Raw genomic sequence first — 17,169 nt, forward strand, 5'->3', positions numbered from 1 at the left:
GGCATGTGTGTTTTTATATGCTCACAAAGGGTGTTTTACAAACATGAATCACCACCCACACAGATTATACATCCTGAAGATACAAAGGAATTGTGTTGGCACCTGAGAAATGGCCTGCTGGTATCCATTTAGTAATGCTACTCTATTACTTCATTTCACCAGTTCTTTCTCTGCAGAGATATTGCCTGCAATATCTGAGTGTTTTGAATCAAAACTAGTGACAGAGGTGATACCTTTTATTAGACCAACTAGATATTTCCAAAAAAAATTGCTTTATTTGCAGCTTTTGGGTGCAGGCACCCTTCATCAGGCATAGGAGATTGCAAAGATTGTAAAAGTTCTCCTAGGTAGAAATGAAAATTTATATTTCATATTGAGTGTTTTGAAGGCATCAATGAGTTTAATCTCACAGTACCCCTAACTGATAGTGATGTATTGTTACCCCTATTTTACTAGGGGGGGATAGTGATGTATTGTTACCCTCATTTTACTAGACATAAAGGCTAAAAACACCAGATTTCTCCAGGGACAAAGCCTTTTACTCTGGAATCCTACAGAGTGAAGAGCCCATTGTCCTACTTTTAAGTACCTGTGAAGTACAAAGAAAACTGTCTCTCCGCCCCCCTTCTGGATAATCTGGTCTAATGGAGTTAATTACCTTTGAAGCCTGTAAGTCCTACACCCATTTTGATGGAGTGAAAGCCCCAGACAATCATACTGGAGATAAAGCTGACATCTGGTTTTAGCCAAAAAGATGCTTTAAGGCAAGACTGCTTGGGGAGTCTGTGATAGATTAGGTAGGAACTCATATGCCCCTATTTCCCAGGCACAGGGAAGAATCAGAGTGGGGAAGTGACAGTCTCAAGAAAAGTAAACGGTGAATGAGAAGCCCAGAAATTCTGTTTGTTTGGAACAGTGCTTGTACCCTGAAAGACAAGGACTTTATTTTTGGGACTGGGTTTGTATATCAGAGAAAAGGGAGGAAGCAGATAGCAGCTGTGGATTGTAAGAGCCCACCTTGTGAAAAATGCCTCTTTAAACAGAATGAGGAAACTGAGGGATGGGTGAGGTGTAGCTCACCCAAGGCTCAGAGGCAAGTGGGATCAGAGCCACACTTAGAATCTGGGAGTGCATAGTGTCCAGTCCTGTGCTCAGAGGTTTTCTTCCTAATAGGAGATAGGCCACAAAAACAAACAAACAAAAATGGTCAGGGAGACAGGCTGCACTAACCCACTGTAGGGAAGATATTTCGTCATGACCAGGGGGGAACATTATGACCATTAAGGCAGTAGTCCTACTTGCAGGGGAAAACCACTTTCTTGGCAGGGTAGGACCTTGACTGAGCTAATGTACAGTTGACCTCCCACTTTCTCTTCCAGTGGGAAGATCTTGGCTTTGCACCCGCTTTATGGAAATGGAAGACTCCTTCTGTGGCCATATGGCTGAGGGCAAATTATAATTCAGGGGCATCTGAACCCCAGGTCTCCAGGATTGGCCCTGCACATAGGATACTTGCCAAAGGATTTAGAAGCATCTGAAGCCCCAGGCAGGGGTTGAGGATATCTGCTGGTAGTAGGGCCACATATGGTTCTTGAATGACTCACGGATTTGGAATTGATTTGGCTTGGAAGATGAAAAATTTTCCTTTAAAAAAAAAAGGAGACTCCTCCCTAGCTTGCTCCTGCAGCCATACGGCTGAGGGCATGTAAAACTCAGGGCAACTGAACCCCAAGCCTCCAGGTTTGGGCTTGCACATAGAACACCTGCCAAAGGATCTGGAAGTATCTGAAGCCCCAGGTGGGGGTGGAGGATACTTGCTGGTAGCAGGGTCTCATATGGTTCTTGAATGATTCACACGGATTTGGAATTGATTTGGCTGATTTGACTTCGGACACAAAAATTTTTCCATAAAAAAAAATGCTAACAGCCTGTGTCTGGTGAATTCTTATACTGGAAAGAAGATGAATGAGAACCATTAGACTCTAGCATAGCAGTTTATAAATGAACTGAGTGAGGGGATGGTTTGTGAGAATGAACCATGTGAAACCACCGCATCTCACTTTCTCTAATTTGCTCTCTAATTAATTGATGTCTGTGTCTGTGTTGATTTGTGTTGGTGCCGTGGTGATGACTCTTATGAGAGCCCTGCTTTCAACTTGATTATTTCTTTACCTGAGCAAGCCATTTAAAAACATCAGCTAGCTAGTAGCTACCTCTTTGCCCTGCCCCAGGGAAACAGTCAGTGACAGTTGCTGCTTCCCAACCCTACAGTCCAAATTAACATGACATTTAAAGGAGGGGAGAAGGGAGAGAGCAATGTTCCCATTTTACAAATGGGGGTGTGAGGCACAGGGGGAAGGCTAAAGAGTTGTCCAAGGTCATATAAGAAGCATGCAGCAGAGATGGGAATTGAGCCTAGCTCTTCTGGGGCTCAGCCCATGCATGTAACCATAGTCCCAGCCTCCCTTTCTGAGGAAGTTCTACTGCAATGGGGGCTAAAAAAAGATCATAGAAAATGAGGGTTGGAAGGGACCTTAGGAGGTCATGTAGTCCAACCCCTGCTCAACGCAGGACCAGCCCCAACTAGATATTTTGTGGCAGGCATGTCACAAATTAACCCCATATTTTCTCTGAGTATGACTGATCCCCTCCTTCTGTCAGATCATCTGTTCTGCTTTCTGCTCCCTGACCAATCTGCTGCTCTGTTTTCTGCTCCCTGCCCCGTCTGACACTGCACTGTTTGCTCCCTCCCTGGTTTGACAAGTGCCACACACACAGGCTGCCCATACCATTTCGGCATCCCTGACACAGGTTGGCCACCCTTGTTTGACTGTATGAGAGATTGTAGACTGCTTGGTGAAACTGTGGTTGAAATGTCAGCGTGGTAGCAGCCAGTTTGAGAATGTGATACCCCCACGTGTCAACCTAGCAGGCTACAGGACAAAGACAGAGATAGGTATGTTGGCAGAGAAGCAAAGGAACTGGCAGAACTTTACACTGAGTAGTGTAACAGTATAACAGGAGAGTGCCCCCCTCCACGATAAACCTAGTAGACAGGTTGAGCTAGCTTTTTTAATAGAATTTCCTACAAAACACATGTGCAAAGGATACATGATTTTTTTGGTCAAAATTCTGATTGTCCTATGTGATCAACACTCCCTGTATGAGTGTGAATATTTCAGTCTGTCATATAGACATACTCAGTCCTTTAAAGACCGATTGCATTTCAGACTACATCTGAATTCAGTTGCTCCTTGCTAAGAACTAAATCTCGGGAGCTGCTAGCAGCTGGGATGATTAAAACTCACCCCATGTTCCAGCATATACTGGGCTGATGGAGAACAGAATTATCCAAGGGAACGGACTTGGTGAAATCTAAAATACATGCTGTGGTCCCTCCACCTGCACGCTGATTGGTTAAAAGCAGCTCATGCTGGATTTGCTGAGAAGAAACCAAGGGGAGGTTTTATTTTAAAGAAGGTGGGGGTGAGAGAGTAATATTGTCTGAGGATAATTTTGATTGGCTGGGGGAGGGCAGGAGCCAGCGAGAGTGCTGAGCCTGCATTCATGAGATACAGTAAGAAAGCTCATTCTCTCTGCCTCTCGCTTCAGATGCAGGGATGGACCACAGAGCTGTGACTGTATACTAGCAGAGAGCATGATTGGACTGGAGTCTCAGAGGAGTGTCAGCAGCACTGTGAATGAAGCTCCGTGGCTCACTTACCATAGGCTCTGTCTGTGTGAGAGGAAACAGGGATCATTAAAGTGAGCGGAGCATCTCAGGGCAGAGCAATGTGGCTAAGAGCAACGGGGCATGGGATCTGTTCACCTTTTGGATAATTTCTGTTCTTGCCCACAAAGCTGTGCAGCATCCCCTGTGCAAGCAGGTGGCATGTGGAGCCAAGGTTTTATATGGCATTTGCGATAAATGCAACTTTTTTTCTAAATTTTGTTGCTTTGGGTACAGTGTCTCTCTCCCTCTCTCTCTTTGTTGTTTTTGGTAGCGGGGCGGGCCGGGGGGGGAAAGTGTGACACCGGAGGGAATGTTTTCTTGTTCAGAAGTCTCTCTCACACGGAAGCACGCTGTTCCCTTACTCCTGGCTAAGCAGACTCCAGTTCACCAACTTGCACGCTTAACTCCTTGACAGAATGGCAGGCCAAAGAACAGCTGGTGCAAAGCAATAGGGGGATAAGGAAAGAGGAAAATAATTAATAAGCCTATCGCCCCCACCGCCAACACTCAGCAACTACTGCATCACTACTAACCACGGACCGCTCGGAAGTCACCATGCGCAGGTCTAGCACCGATGAATCGACCTATCACAGGAGCCCTTCTTTGGACAGCAAGGATTACAGTTTTCCAAATGGCGCCTTCCGTCGCTACAGCAGCATGTATGGCGGCCAATTTGGAGCTGCCAGCAACTCATTTTTTGGATTCCATACCAATCCAGGCCCTAAGGCCACCAAGGCTAAGTACACGTCCCCCAAGGGAAACAAGTACGTTGTCTTTTACCTGGATCTCTCATTTATTTTTCTCCTAGAACTGAAGAGGTGCAGCATGGCTCACAACTGTCTCCAGTGTATCAAGTACCTAATGTTTGTCTTCAACCTTCTCTTCTGGGTGAGTACATGCTTCAGACCACAAGACGTTTGCATTTGTGTTTATTAAGTTTGTGGCGGTTTGTAAAGTTGTTTGTGGTGCTTTATAAGGTTATTGTTTCTTTTACGCTTCCTAACAGCTAAAAATTGGATGCAAGTGAGGTCTAGGCCAGTCCTCCTTTGGCTGTGCTTATATGGAGCCAAGATGATATGGGTGGTTCTACAACCCCAGCACTAAAACCCTGATATAGGGCAAAATACACTGTATGCAAGGTCACTTGTTTAGATGTTCTTGGTTACCTGGAAGTTGTATGTTCACTGCATGGCCTTGATTCTCCGCGAGTTCAATCTACACCTAACTTTGAGTATGTGAATGGTCTCATTGGAATCAGTAGGACTATTTGTGTGCTTAAAAATAAGCAAGTGTTGAAGTGCTCTGCTAGACTTAGGACAATGTGCTTAGTATCTTACACTATTCAGTTGGTTATGAGGAATCTGCAGATAATTTTTCTTCCCCATCATTGCTGGCGCCCTGTGCGAGTATTTCCTCTCAGAGTTGTATATCTAAACTGAAATCCAATGCCTGTCTCACCTAGTTTGAATTATTTGAGGTGGTTATTTCATGGCCTGAATTCACCCGAACAGGAGATACTCATGGGCCACCAGGGCACACATGACAGGACGTATCTGCATACATCTCTATGTCATTTTAATAGATTAAGCAGCTGGCAAAGCTGGCAGGTGGGTATTTCTCTGCAGTGAGGGCCCTGAACACCGTGATCCATGTTAAAATGAAGTAACTTGATTAATAAGATAGAAGAGAAAGGGAGTTCTTGTTGAAGGTAGCCCACTGCAGTCCCCAGTGTGGGAGGCTCTCTTAATGGGGGCCTGTCTTCAGTTACTTCATTTGTGTGGCCCCCAGTGTGGACCATCGATGTGCTTAGGCAGAAAGGAGTGTCCTGGCAGCTCTATATTGGCACAAGAAAGGACATGGGGTAGGGGGGAATGTGTAGCTGAAACTCCTTGCTTGCTTACTACAGATTCTCTATGCTGTCATGCCTTGCCAGAGGTGAAAGAAAAGGATGTGTGCACTAAACTGAAAGAGGATTTTTTCCGCCTGTATTAGGCACTAGAGTACAGCTGCTAAAGCTATGCATGCTGCAGTGTCTTGTGCATCAGAAAGCACCACATGTAGGTAAGTTCCACTGGTATGAGTAATACCCCAATGCCGAGGGGTCAGGATGTAATAAACTAATATGCATCCACTGAGTGTCCTGGTTCAAAGAAGGGCTATAAAAAAACAGGGAGGGGGGCCTTTTAAAGCTCCAGATAAGCTGATAGAAAGTGTCTCGATGGGACTGCAGCTTGTCTTCCAGCTCTGGTTTTCGCATGTTGCTGGGGTCCCATAGGTTGCCTGATGTTTATCCCAGCTTATTCCAAAGCTTCCTGAAAAAGAAAGGGATGCTGGTTCTTGCTCTTTTAAGCCTTTTGCTTCCTCTTAGACAATCAGCCGCCTCTGACCAAGATTATGGAGCAGTCAGCAATCTGAACGGTGTGCTAGAGAAATCCGATGGAGTTCTGGCATGAATAGCCCTTTTAAAAACTATGTTTGGCGGTGCCACAAAGGCTGTTCTCCCTGTGCTGCTTCCTTTTATTCCATTCAGCCTGAACCGAAGCTTATGCATATGTTTAAAAATGTATTGCTGCGTGCAACGTGCATGCATTTACAATGGGAAGATGCCAGGCTATTTCCTCAGAGTGTTTCACAGTGGCAAAGCTGTAACAGTTTTTCAGGAGTGGGGGTGAGGGAGGGGGAGATTTTCTTCCACTGAAACCATCATAGCTTTTCCCAAGCATTTTGGGGGGAAAAGGCTGGTTAAAATGAAAGAAAATATGCATCATAACAGTGCAGGCACAGGGAACGGGTGGTGTCAAGTGCTGCAGCACAGTCTCTACTTTGTTTCCCTTTGACATGCTTCGTGCTCAGCGGGAATGATTGATGATGATTGTGTCCAAATGAGGTTTGCACGGTGTGTAGCTGGAACGGATGTGGATCTTCACCTTCTCACATGGCAGAGAGTAAATCCAAAGAAGTTATTCGAAGGTACTGGCTTAAGTGGATCCACATTAAAAAAAAAATACAAAGGACTTATTTCTAATGCTTGGATCATGCTTTGGGGTTTTGTTTTTGCTTTTAAAAAGTTGCTGCCAGTCACCTGGCTTGTAATATTGGCTGAGAAATGAAGGGAAAAGAGTTTATAGAGTGCTTAGGAGAAGCAGGATTCTTCTTTGACTGAATACCTGCCAAAGTATTTTGCTGTCCTCTTATCCTGTTCTGACTCTGTACCCTGCCCAACCTTTCCAGATGACAAAAGAAAGCAAGAGGAGAAACAGTCTTTTTCTAGCCTGTGCCTTCTAAATACAAACAACAGAAGTTGTCGCTCCCCCCCACCTCATAATGAACAACCATTACATTAAGTGAGAGAACCCCTGCCCCCACAGCCTCTTTCTCCTTTGTGCCTGGTTATGAAAAAATGTTTGGGTTTTCTTATCACAAAATGTAGTTCTCTTTTGCTCTGCCTCCCCTATTGAACAGCTTTGTGTACATCTGTGGGCTCTCCCCCATCTGAAAAGGGGGGACATCAGCTGACTCCACTGAGGACTAGCTCCTGTGGGTCAGTGCTGCATTTCTGAGGAAAAATCTTGGCTATGAGTATGGTAAATTTATAAGTGACACAATCCCAAAGGCCTTGATTTTAAACATTTCTTGCAGGCTTTATTGCTTTAGGTGTTGTACTCATGTTGTAAAATTTTTACAAGCTGTCATGCAGCTTGTGAAATTAGAGCAAAAATCTCCTCCACTGTCTTGCAGCTGGGTCAAACACAAGGAGTTTTTGCAGCTGTCGATCGCTGAGGTGTCTGACCGAATGCAGATCTATCCCCTGGTAATGCATGCCATAAGTCACTAGTATAGGGCTAGATTCTCATCACTTTATATTCCTTGAGTAGCTCCTTGCTCCCTAAAGAGTCCTGTTTGAATTCATTATTCACTCTTGGAGTAGTGTGCTCCTCAGCTCAAGTATGAATATCAGAATGTGGCCCATAATTGTTAGAAGGCAGCACTGTATGTCTAATGGGACTTGTCACAGGGATGTCATTTCCCTGAGAGTCACCATGTGCAATATTCATTGTATTGCTACGTTGGCTCATCAGCTCCCTAGAAGACTTTCTTTGCCTGATGTATAAGGCATGCCTAGGATTGTTCAGTTATACAGCCTTTGATTTTCTTATGCTGAATCCCTCTAGCTCTGGAGATCTCACCTGATCACTAAGCAGATATTCTCCTTGAGAAATACTCGGGAAAACAACCAGATTCTTTCTACCTTCCATTGTCTTTACACACACAGTTTCCTTGAAAAGGTCGCTGAAATGAACAACTTTGTTTTTGTACAAATAACTTCAGGCTCTGCTGAGCCTACTTTTGTTGGTGGGGATGGTACTTTACCAAAGTAGGATTAGGGTCGCAAAGGCAGCATGAGTGTTACACAAAGGTAAAGAGCAACTCTTTGTTTTACCTTTTATATTTTCCCAGACTTATCTATATGCTCAAGAACCACCTTTCTAAAATGCAGAAAAAGGAAACAAGGTAGATCATACTTGTGTTTCCTATATCTCTTTCTTTCTTACAGAACCCTGTGCTGGAAGAAGCTGGAGATTAGTTATTAACTCTTACAGGTTTTTTTTTTAAAAGGACATTTGTTTGACACATTAGATGATGAAATGACCAACAGAAAATATGAAAATGGAAAGACCCCCCTGAGCACTGATACGCTAAGGCACAGATACTGAAAACTGAAGAGGGCATAAGAGACAGAGCAGAGCAGTTCAGTTCAGTGGCAAAGCCCAGGGTGGGAGTGCAGTGGTGCAGTTGCACCCCGCTTTGATTTCTGCTCCACCCAAAATTTAAAAACAACTGCCTAGCTGTGGCAGCAGCATTTCTGTTTAGGCAGCAGTGAGGAAATCAATTGACTTCATGGCTCATTGTAATCTACCTAATTTCTTCTAAACTCTTCATTCCACAGTTGTTAATGATTCTTACTCATTTTTAATGATCTTGATGTTCCACTAATTAAGCTGTTTTTCTTTCTGCCATTCTGCTGTCTGCTACTGGGTCTTGGTAGTGGACCTCCTATTTCACAGTCCTGTAGACTTTTTTTAAGTCTAGCTAGAAGTGTTAACTCAAGTGCACATTAACTCAGGTGCGGAAATAACTTTCAGTGGAGCATTGTATCCACTGCCAATATGCCTAAGAAGGCTAGGTTTTGTTTTATGAATCTGAAAAAAGAGATGTATATTTATTGCTAATGATTGCAAAGCTAATGAAACATCTTTTGATTATTTTTTGCCTCGTTTGTTTTCTTATGAGATGATATAGCAAATTAATGCACCTTTCAATAAAGTTATATTTGTTTTTGTTTCAATCTCATTAGTTAAACTTCTTATGTCTTTTAATGGGAGAAAAGTATATATTGTGTTACGTGTGATGATGCACCACACTAACAGTACCACCCCCCTTTCAGAATCCTAGATCTGTCCATGGTTGGGTTAATTCTCATTGCTCATCTTTATACAAATGTTGTCTTCTCCGTATTAAAACATATTAAAATGGTTTTTAATGTTAGGACTTCAGGCCTTGGAAGGGATCTGTGAACATATTCTTTTGTGTTGATGAAATCACTGGTTGAAAAGGGGGAAAAATTGTCACGCATGGCTTTTTGATTTGCCAGGTGCCATCTGCTTTGTATGTCAGGTGTAGGATGAGTAACCAAGAAGGCTACTTTCTTAGAACCAATGTTGCATAAACTCTCCTGTTGTTTCATCTTTCAACCTGTATAAAATTCTTGACAGCTCTGAAGTGTGACACTGCTGCACCTTGGCTTCCAAGGCAGCTCTTTTACAGGCTCAGCTGCAACAATCTGAAATACAGGTTTTCAAGTTTGATGTACAGACATTGGGCATTAGCATGGTGTGGGAGGCAGGAAGATATCCGCTACAACAAAGAACTAAAACCATGTTTTAAGAAAGGAGATAAATATTGGTTAAAACGTTCAGGATGGTACCACCTATCTCTCTTTGCTGGGATACTACTTATAAACATTTCTCCTTTGAATGGATGAGATCATAATTTATATCATAAGTACAAAAAATACTTGACATCACCACCTCGTGCTTAGGGGTTGATACCCCAGGTCATCAGTAAACAGGATTTAAGGCTAGTATATGAGACTGGCTGTGCTTCTGCATTAAGTTTTAAGATTCTTCCCTCAGTCCTCTGTGCAGGGTGTCTGGAGTTTGGCCCTGGACATCCATAGGTAAAGTGCAGTACATGTTTGGAACTCTCCCCTTTTTTTCTTGCACACATGCATACATACGGGAAGTTAGGGAATGGGCAGGAAGAGGCAGAGAACAGGTGAAGGCTTGGTTCTCTTTTCAGAAATGCATTAGTCAGCCTGGTTAGTTAGTACACCAGAGGCATTTCCAGTACTGAACTGCAACTCTGTGGAAATAATTGAGAGGAAGGGAGAGGGAATTATCACTCTCTGAGAGAGAGTTCCTCCATGTGCTGCTTTTAGAGACACAGTGGTACATCACTTCTCTCATTAAAGGCTGTATCCTAAAGCCAAAAAATCCAGCCTTTGGCATGCAAATTCTAAAAGAGGAAAAGACTCCCAGTGCACTGACTCTGCAATGTGCTCCATACAGCAGGCCATGAGGCACAGGCTAATCTTACCATGTCATTGGACAGCTGCTGCATGAATGATTCAGTCCTTGCATGCTGACCTCCCTTTGTTATGACCACTGGGTGGGGGTAGAGGGACATCTCTCACCTTCTTATCACCCCAGCCAAACCTGCTGACCCTATTAACTCTTCAAGAATAGCTTCTGTCTGACCACGTGTTTGTTTCTGTAGAAGTGAAATTTGGGGGGGGGGCAGGGATGGCAGCAGGAATCTGATGATTTTGTTGAAGTAGTTTTGTCACCCTTCATATGCATCAATTTACTGGATTGGACTGAATACATCTGGCAAGAAATCTCATTGAGTGTAAATGGCTGAGGATTGTCATCCTAGTTGTTCAAGGGATCAAACATTTAATCAGTAGAGACAACACTTCAGTAGGTCACTGAACTGGTCAAAAAGTTCCCCCTTCCCTCAGCAACTTCAGTTTAGACCTGGTGCCAGAGCCGGATTAATGCATAGGCAGAATAGGCACATGTCTAGGGCCCCAAGTGAAGAAGGCACCCAGGTGTGCTTATTTTCATACTATAATTATTGAGTGGCGATACACACACACACACACACACACACACACACACACAATTGAGTAGGGGCCCATGTGTTTATTTGGCTAGGGCCAACTAAAAGGTTAATCCAGTCCTTCTTCGTGCCTCTTTTCTCTTTCCTGTAGTACTGAAAGAGGGAAAATGGTGCTACCTCTGCCCTTGAGTGGCTAAAGAAGCAAAACGTGGTGCATACTAGCTTCTTCTGCCTGCATTTCTAAAGTGAGGAAGGAGGCAACAGGAGCTGGTAGGAAACTAAGGGCTGAACTGTAGAACCCTTCCTCACCTTCACAAACCCTTATCTAAGAAGGCCCACTGGCTTCTGTATCCTCCTTTGTGCAAGTGCTCATTTGGAAGTGTTGTGTATCCAGAACCCTGTTATCAGTCAGGACCATGCCTTCTCTCTTGGAAGGGACTTGGATGTACAGGCAGTTCTTGATTTACAACGTTTCGAGTTACAACGTTTTGCACTTACAACGTTTATAAATTAACACTGTGGTTCAACATTATGATGTCAGTTTCAACTGTACAACACTTGATCTGATGCAATGTCACGCCAGCAAACAAGTTCGCTCTGTCACCCATCTCCCTGGAGAACATCTGCCCAAACTTCCTTGGACACATTCTTTAAAAAAGCAGACAAGACTCCAGAAAAACCTGCAGCCAAGACTCCTGAGAAGACTCCAGCCAAGAGCCCTTCAAAAAGTCCAACCAAGAGCCTTTGAAAAAGTTCAGCGAAGTCACCTCAAAGAAGTCCTTCTGATACAATATGATTGCTATTTACAATATAAATACATTAATGTAGCTATATTACTCATCTATAATTGATCGAGCACAACATTCGGGGGTATTTTTGGTGAAAATAGGGTATCGGGCCTTGATTCAGGAGCCAATCCCCCATTTATGACATTGCTTCTTATGAGAAAATTGGTTCCGAGTTGCAACGTTTCAACTGAAGACATGGTTTTCAGGAACCAATTGTGTCATAAGTCCAAGGACTGCCTGTATATTTACCACCTACCCAAAAGAGACACTTTAGGAGAAAAAAAAATTAGAAACAAAACCAGACTTTTAATAGAAAAGAAAAATGCATCTCAGACTGATTTTTCTCAGGTGCCTTCTCTGTATGCCAAAGAGCTGATGGAATGGACCCATAGAATATGGTGTGTTTTGGTTATGAAGAAAATTACATACCTAAAACACTTAGTACAGTCATAACTAAGTGTTCCTTGTTTGGGCCACTGAAAGATGATAAATTCAAAGCAGTCAGACCCCAGTATTGCATCATTTCTAATACCTTCTCCCCTGGCATTTTAACTTGAAGAGTTTGAAGGCTGGCCTATCTTTGCTTCTTGTGCATGATTCGTGATCGGTAGAGCTTATAATCCATTTGAGAGCAACTAATGTGATGTAATTCATTTTGTTTGTGTGTCATGTCTCTTTCCCCCGCCATGTGTCTCTTTGGATTATTAGCTCTTTAGGGCAAGGATCGCCTGCTATTCTGTATTCATGCAGTGCCTTGCACAATAGGTCCTATTTTCAGATGGCCCTTAAAATTAGTAATTAGTTAATAATAGCATTGCACTGTGATTACTTTCTTTTTATTGAACATAACTTCTGGAACAGAAAGGAAATTTGTGTAGGACACAATGGCTGCAGAAAGCATTTCTGAATTGAGCTAAGCTGATAAAATAAACACTGTTTGGTCTGCAAAAAATGAAAATGTGGAGTTGTATAGTAAAGCTATCAAATGAGGAATGCTCATGGGGGTTTCAGCTGGCAGATTATATTTCTTAGCACTGTCCTGTAATTGTTTCTCCTGAAAATGGTAAGCCATCACAAGATGCTACAGAAGTAACTGTAATTGAATTGCAATCTGTAATTGGACTGTCATACTATAATGCATCTAGAAATCTCTTCTCAATAAAGAAAAAATACTACTTTGAAATGCACATGCACAATGAGATCATACACTTCAACATAATTCAAAACAATTGGCTGAGGCTTTCTCTGGAGATACTGTGTGCTTGAAATAGCAAGGGTAGGGGACCAGGGGGCCTGTATGTTAGCACTGAAGAGCTGTAATTTAATTTTAAGCATTTCTTCAGTACCTATACATGTGCTTCAAGGTTGTGGGGCAGGGCGTTTTAATTAGAGCAGCTCTTGAGAGCTGTTGTAATTAAAATGCCCACAGTGTCTCGTGTATTCAGCATCCTGCATTTCAAAATGGCGGTAGGAGCGCTTTAACTAAAGCTCATTTAACAAGCTTTAGTTTAAGTGCCCCAGCCACCATTTGAAATGTGGGGACACTGAATACATGAGATGTTGTAGCATGCTGGAGCATTCCTTTCCTTTTTACCTACTCTCCAAGTACTGTTGCATCTGAACTATGATTCTGCACAGTGGCCTTGCCTCCTTTCAAGTCTATTCAAAATATTACTGCTAAAAACATCTGGCTCACTGCTCTCGCTCTCTCCACTTCAAATACCAGCTTCTTCTTGTCCTTACCTACAAGAGCCTTCTTGATTCAGACACACCCAGTCTATCTACCTTTTCTGTTATTTTCTTGCAATATCAACTCTTGTCTACTCTCTGGCTGTGATCAGACACTTTTCTCATGAGCATACATTAATTTTTATTTTCATCTCATCTCTCATGGGGAAATGTCTCCATGAAACTCCCCTCACTATAACTTTGCTTTGTCTATCCCTCTTTAAGACTTACCTCTGCTGTAGTGCCAAATGCTACCATGTGTCAACATTATTGCTACTGATAATGCATTTATTATGCGCATTGGTTGTACATACTGATAATCTGTGCTAATTCATGTTATTTGCACCTTGCTGTCTCTTCTCCCACAGCTCTCACTTTGTTCCACGTTGCTTGCTGATTGTAAACTTTTCCAGGCAGGGTTGCTCTTTTCTCTGTATATTCTTCCTGTACCAACCCTTACAGATCTCCAACATTGCTGGCCTTTAGGCATTACAGTAATACAAACAGCATTGCAGCAAACTCACACTTTGTTGCTTCTCATTTGGCGCTCACAGTCAGTGTAGTTACCTCTTGGCTTTCATTAATACTAAATTCACATGCACAAAGTGCTTCTGTTGAAATAAAGGAATCTTTCCTCTGACATCATTAGGATTTGGTTCCCTTGGGCTTTGAGGCCAAGGAAAAAATAATATGGGCGGAGGATACTTAGAAGGGGGTGGGGGCGGAGGATACTTAGAAGGGGGTGGGTGTTACACACTCATAGGTATTAGAGAGGTAGTTAGCTATGTTAGCCTCAAGTTATAGAAGGCAGGTCAGGGTGGTACCTTATAGACCAGCTCATTCCTGTGTACTAGTTATCATACCATGGACAAAAGGTAATGCTTTTTTAAAGCAATGCCTCAAATCCTATTTTTCATAATAGATGTAAGGTCTTAGGAGCCCACGTCACAAAGATTTAGAAGATATCTAAGACTTAGGAGGCGCTTGAGATGATTACAATATGTAGCTGTCCAGGGGCTGGTTTTGAACTAGCTAGATTGAGGACCAAGAACATTGGAACCACTGCTTTCGGTCCTCAGTCTAGCTAGTTCAAAACCAGACCCTGAACAGCTACATGTGGAGACATGGACTGTGGCAACCCTGTGTATTCAGGGTTCTGGCAGGGAATGAAGCTTGTTCTGCCACAGGTTCCCTGCTAGCAGAATCTGAGCTAGCTAATTTAAAAATATGTTTACACGAGATGGAGCCACACCTCTGGGTTGAAGAGCTACCCTTGGCCTCCCCCACAGTAATTAAAAAATGGAAATTACCAGTAGGTGCTTTAAAAAAAAAAAGTAATCCAATATCTTCAGTTGCTTAATGTTTACACCCTGCCATGTGCTTTTTGAGCACTCAGGAACCTTGTAGCACCCAGGTGAGGCATTCAGTTATGTTACTATACTTATCACAAATGCACTCCAATGTTTTTTTTAAACGTGTCTGAAACCTTTGCAATCTTTTTCGGAGTTTGGATCCAAGCTGGGATTTGAACTCAGCAGACCCTGGCTCCCAGTTTTGTGCTTACGCCACTATGTCTGTTAACAGTCGTTTTTAAAAAATGGGACTACAATTATGAAAGATCACACTCTACGTCTTAAAAAATTAAATGTTTATATAAAAATGTTAAGGACTTGTGTGTTACTGTTGACAAGTGTAAGACTAGGTCTATACTAGAATCTCTTTCTGGGATAATGAAGTCAGGTGGGAGTATGATACTTTTATACCATCAAAAAGCTGTTCTGTGTGTATAGCATCCATGGCAAAATTATCCTTTTCCAGTAGGAGTTTCATTCAGAGAACTGATAAATTATGCTGGCAAAAGAAATCTTGCCAGTACAAACTGTCTTTCAATTAAGGGGATTTGCTATAACTATACTGGCAAAAACTTTCTAGCATAGACAAAACCTAAGAAACACCAATGCTATCTTTATGCCTTCTGAGCAGCCCTGAATTTGAAGAAATAGACTGGAGCAAGTTGTGTGGGGTGCAATTGGTGATATGTTTATGCTCTCTTGATTTGCTTGATGTTGAAGAAGGATTCCTTTCTGTGAATGTAAAACTCTGGTCTGGTCTTCTGTCAAGCCCATGTTGAGCTCTTGGAGGTTTTTGCATATCTGAAACTTGGAAGTGTGACTTTAGGAGTTATAAATTAATAGGGCACATCCAGACAATCAGGAACATGCAGTGTGTGGTGCCGCAGCCCCATCTGCGGTGCTGCATACTGCATGTGCTGCTTATTCAGGTATTCCCTACACTGCTAATCTGTAGCATGGAGGTGTTTTTTAACAACGAGAGATCCCAGTATCAGAAAAACCCGTGCCCAAAAAAAGCAGGGTAGCACACATGGCGGCAGCACATGCTGCCTGAAACTGGAACCCAGCTGGTCGGAGCCATGCTCTGGCTGTGGCCAAGCCTCCTGCTGCAGGGGGCAGGGAAACCTGCAAAATTAAAGGTGTTGCTGCGCACATGGCCAGGAGCATAGCTGGGCAGCCAGCTCTCTGCAGGTTAGGCTAATGGCGGGAGAAAGTGGGGGGGGGGGGGGGAGAGGGAGGCCCCCACAGTGAGGGAGAGTGGGGCAGGGGCAGGTGTTGCTCAATCAGGGCAGTGAATGTGACCCTGGGGCAGGAATGGGATGGGGCCATGGATGGCTCATTCAGGGGGTACAGGAGGGTATGGGGGGGTGGCTCCCCATCACTGTGTGTACCCCCAGGGGAGGGGGGACTGGGCCAGGGCTGGACTGGGGGTAAGCTCAGCTGTACAGGGTGGGTGGCATTGGTGGTGCTGGGGGGAGTTTGGGGGGCTATAGCCACCCCAAAATTCCCCATAGTCCCCCCATAAACAACTCCCCTAGACAGTCTATTCCCCTGCCTCACTATTCTAATGGCGAAGAAGTTCTTCTAGATATCCAATCTAAACTGTGCTGCAGCTTCAAGCCACAGGTCCACATCCTCCTCTTTGCAGCAAGAAAGAAAAGGTGCTTTCCTTCTTCTTTATGGCATTCCTTCAAGAATTTGAAGACTGCTGTCATGTCTCCTCTTAAGTGCTTTTTCCACAACCTGAACACACCCAACTCTTTCAGTCTCTCCTCATATGACTTACCTTCCAAGCCCTTGATCATCTTTGTTGCCCACCTCTGGACCATCTCTAACTTCTCCACACCCTTTTTAAAATGCGGAGCCCAGAATTGCCTGCACTACTCCATAGTTTCATAGTTGGTAGGGTCGGAAGGGACCTGAGCAGATCATGAAGTCTGACCCCCCTGCCATGGGCAGGAAAGGGTGCTGGGGTCAAACAACCCCAGCTAGGTGTTCATCCAGCCTCCTTTTGAAGACCCCCAGGGTAGGAGTGAACAACACTTCACTTGGAAGTTGGTACCAGATCCTAGCCACCCTGACCATGAAGTAGCGCCTCCTGATATCTAGCCTGAATCTATCCTCTGCCAGCTTGTGACAATTATTCTTTATCACTCCTGGTAGTGTTTGGGGGAACAGGGACTCTCTCATAGCCTGCTGGGCCCCTTTGGCCAGTTTGTAGACGGCCACCAAATCTGCTCCCTCAGCCTTCTCTTGTGGAGGCTGAACAGGTTCAGGCCCGTAGCCTCTCCTCGTAGGACCTGTCCTGCTGCCCCCGATCATGCAAGTGGCCCTCCTCTGGACCGTCTTGATGCTGTCCACATCCCTCCTGAAGTGCGGCGCCCAG

At 43.8% G+C, this 17,169-nt stretch overlaps 1 protein-coding gene across 1 annotated transcript in view; it reads left to right on the plus strand.

The window, feature by feature from the left end:
• The first annotated feature begins 3,578 nt into the window (after window positions 1-3,578).
• The window catches only part of TSPAN4 (tetraspanin 4), a 367,592-nt gene continuing 354,001 nt past the window's right edge, over window positions 3,579-17,169 (plus strand). Inside the window, exon 1 of the mRNA XM_019551972.1 lies at window positions 3,579-4,621. Coding sequence (XP_019407517.1) covers window positions 4,289-4,621 — 333 coding nt within the window. The 5' untranslated portion in view covers window positions 3,579-4,288. The remainder of the gene's footprint in view (window positions 4,622-17,169) is intronic.

The sequence above is a fragment of the Crocodylus porosus genome, unplaced genomic scaffold (genome assembly GCF_001723895.1).
Source record: "Crocodylus porosus isolate Cpor-Errol unplaced genomic scaffold, CroPor_comp1, whole genome shotgun sequence".
In the NCBI taxonomy this organism is placed as follows: domain Eukaryota; kingdom Metazoa; phylum Chordata; order Crocodylia; family Crocodylidae; genus Crocodylus; species Crocodylus porosus.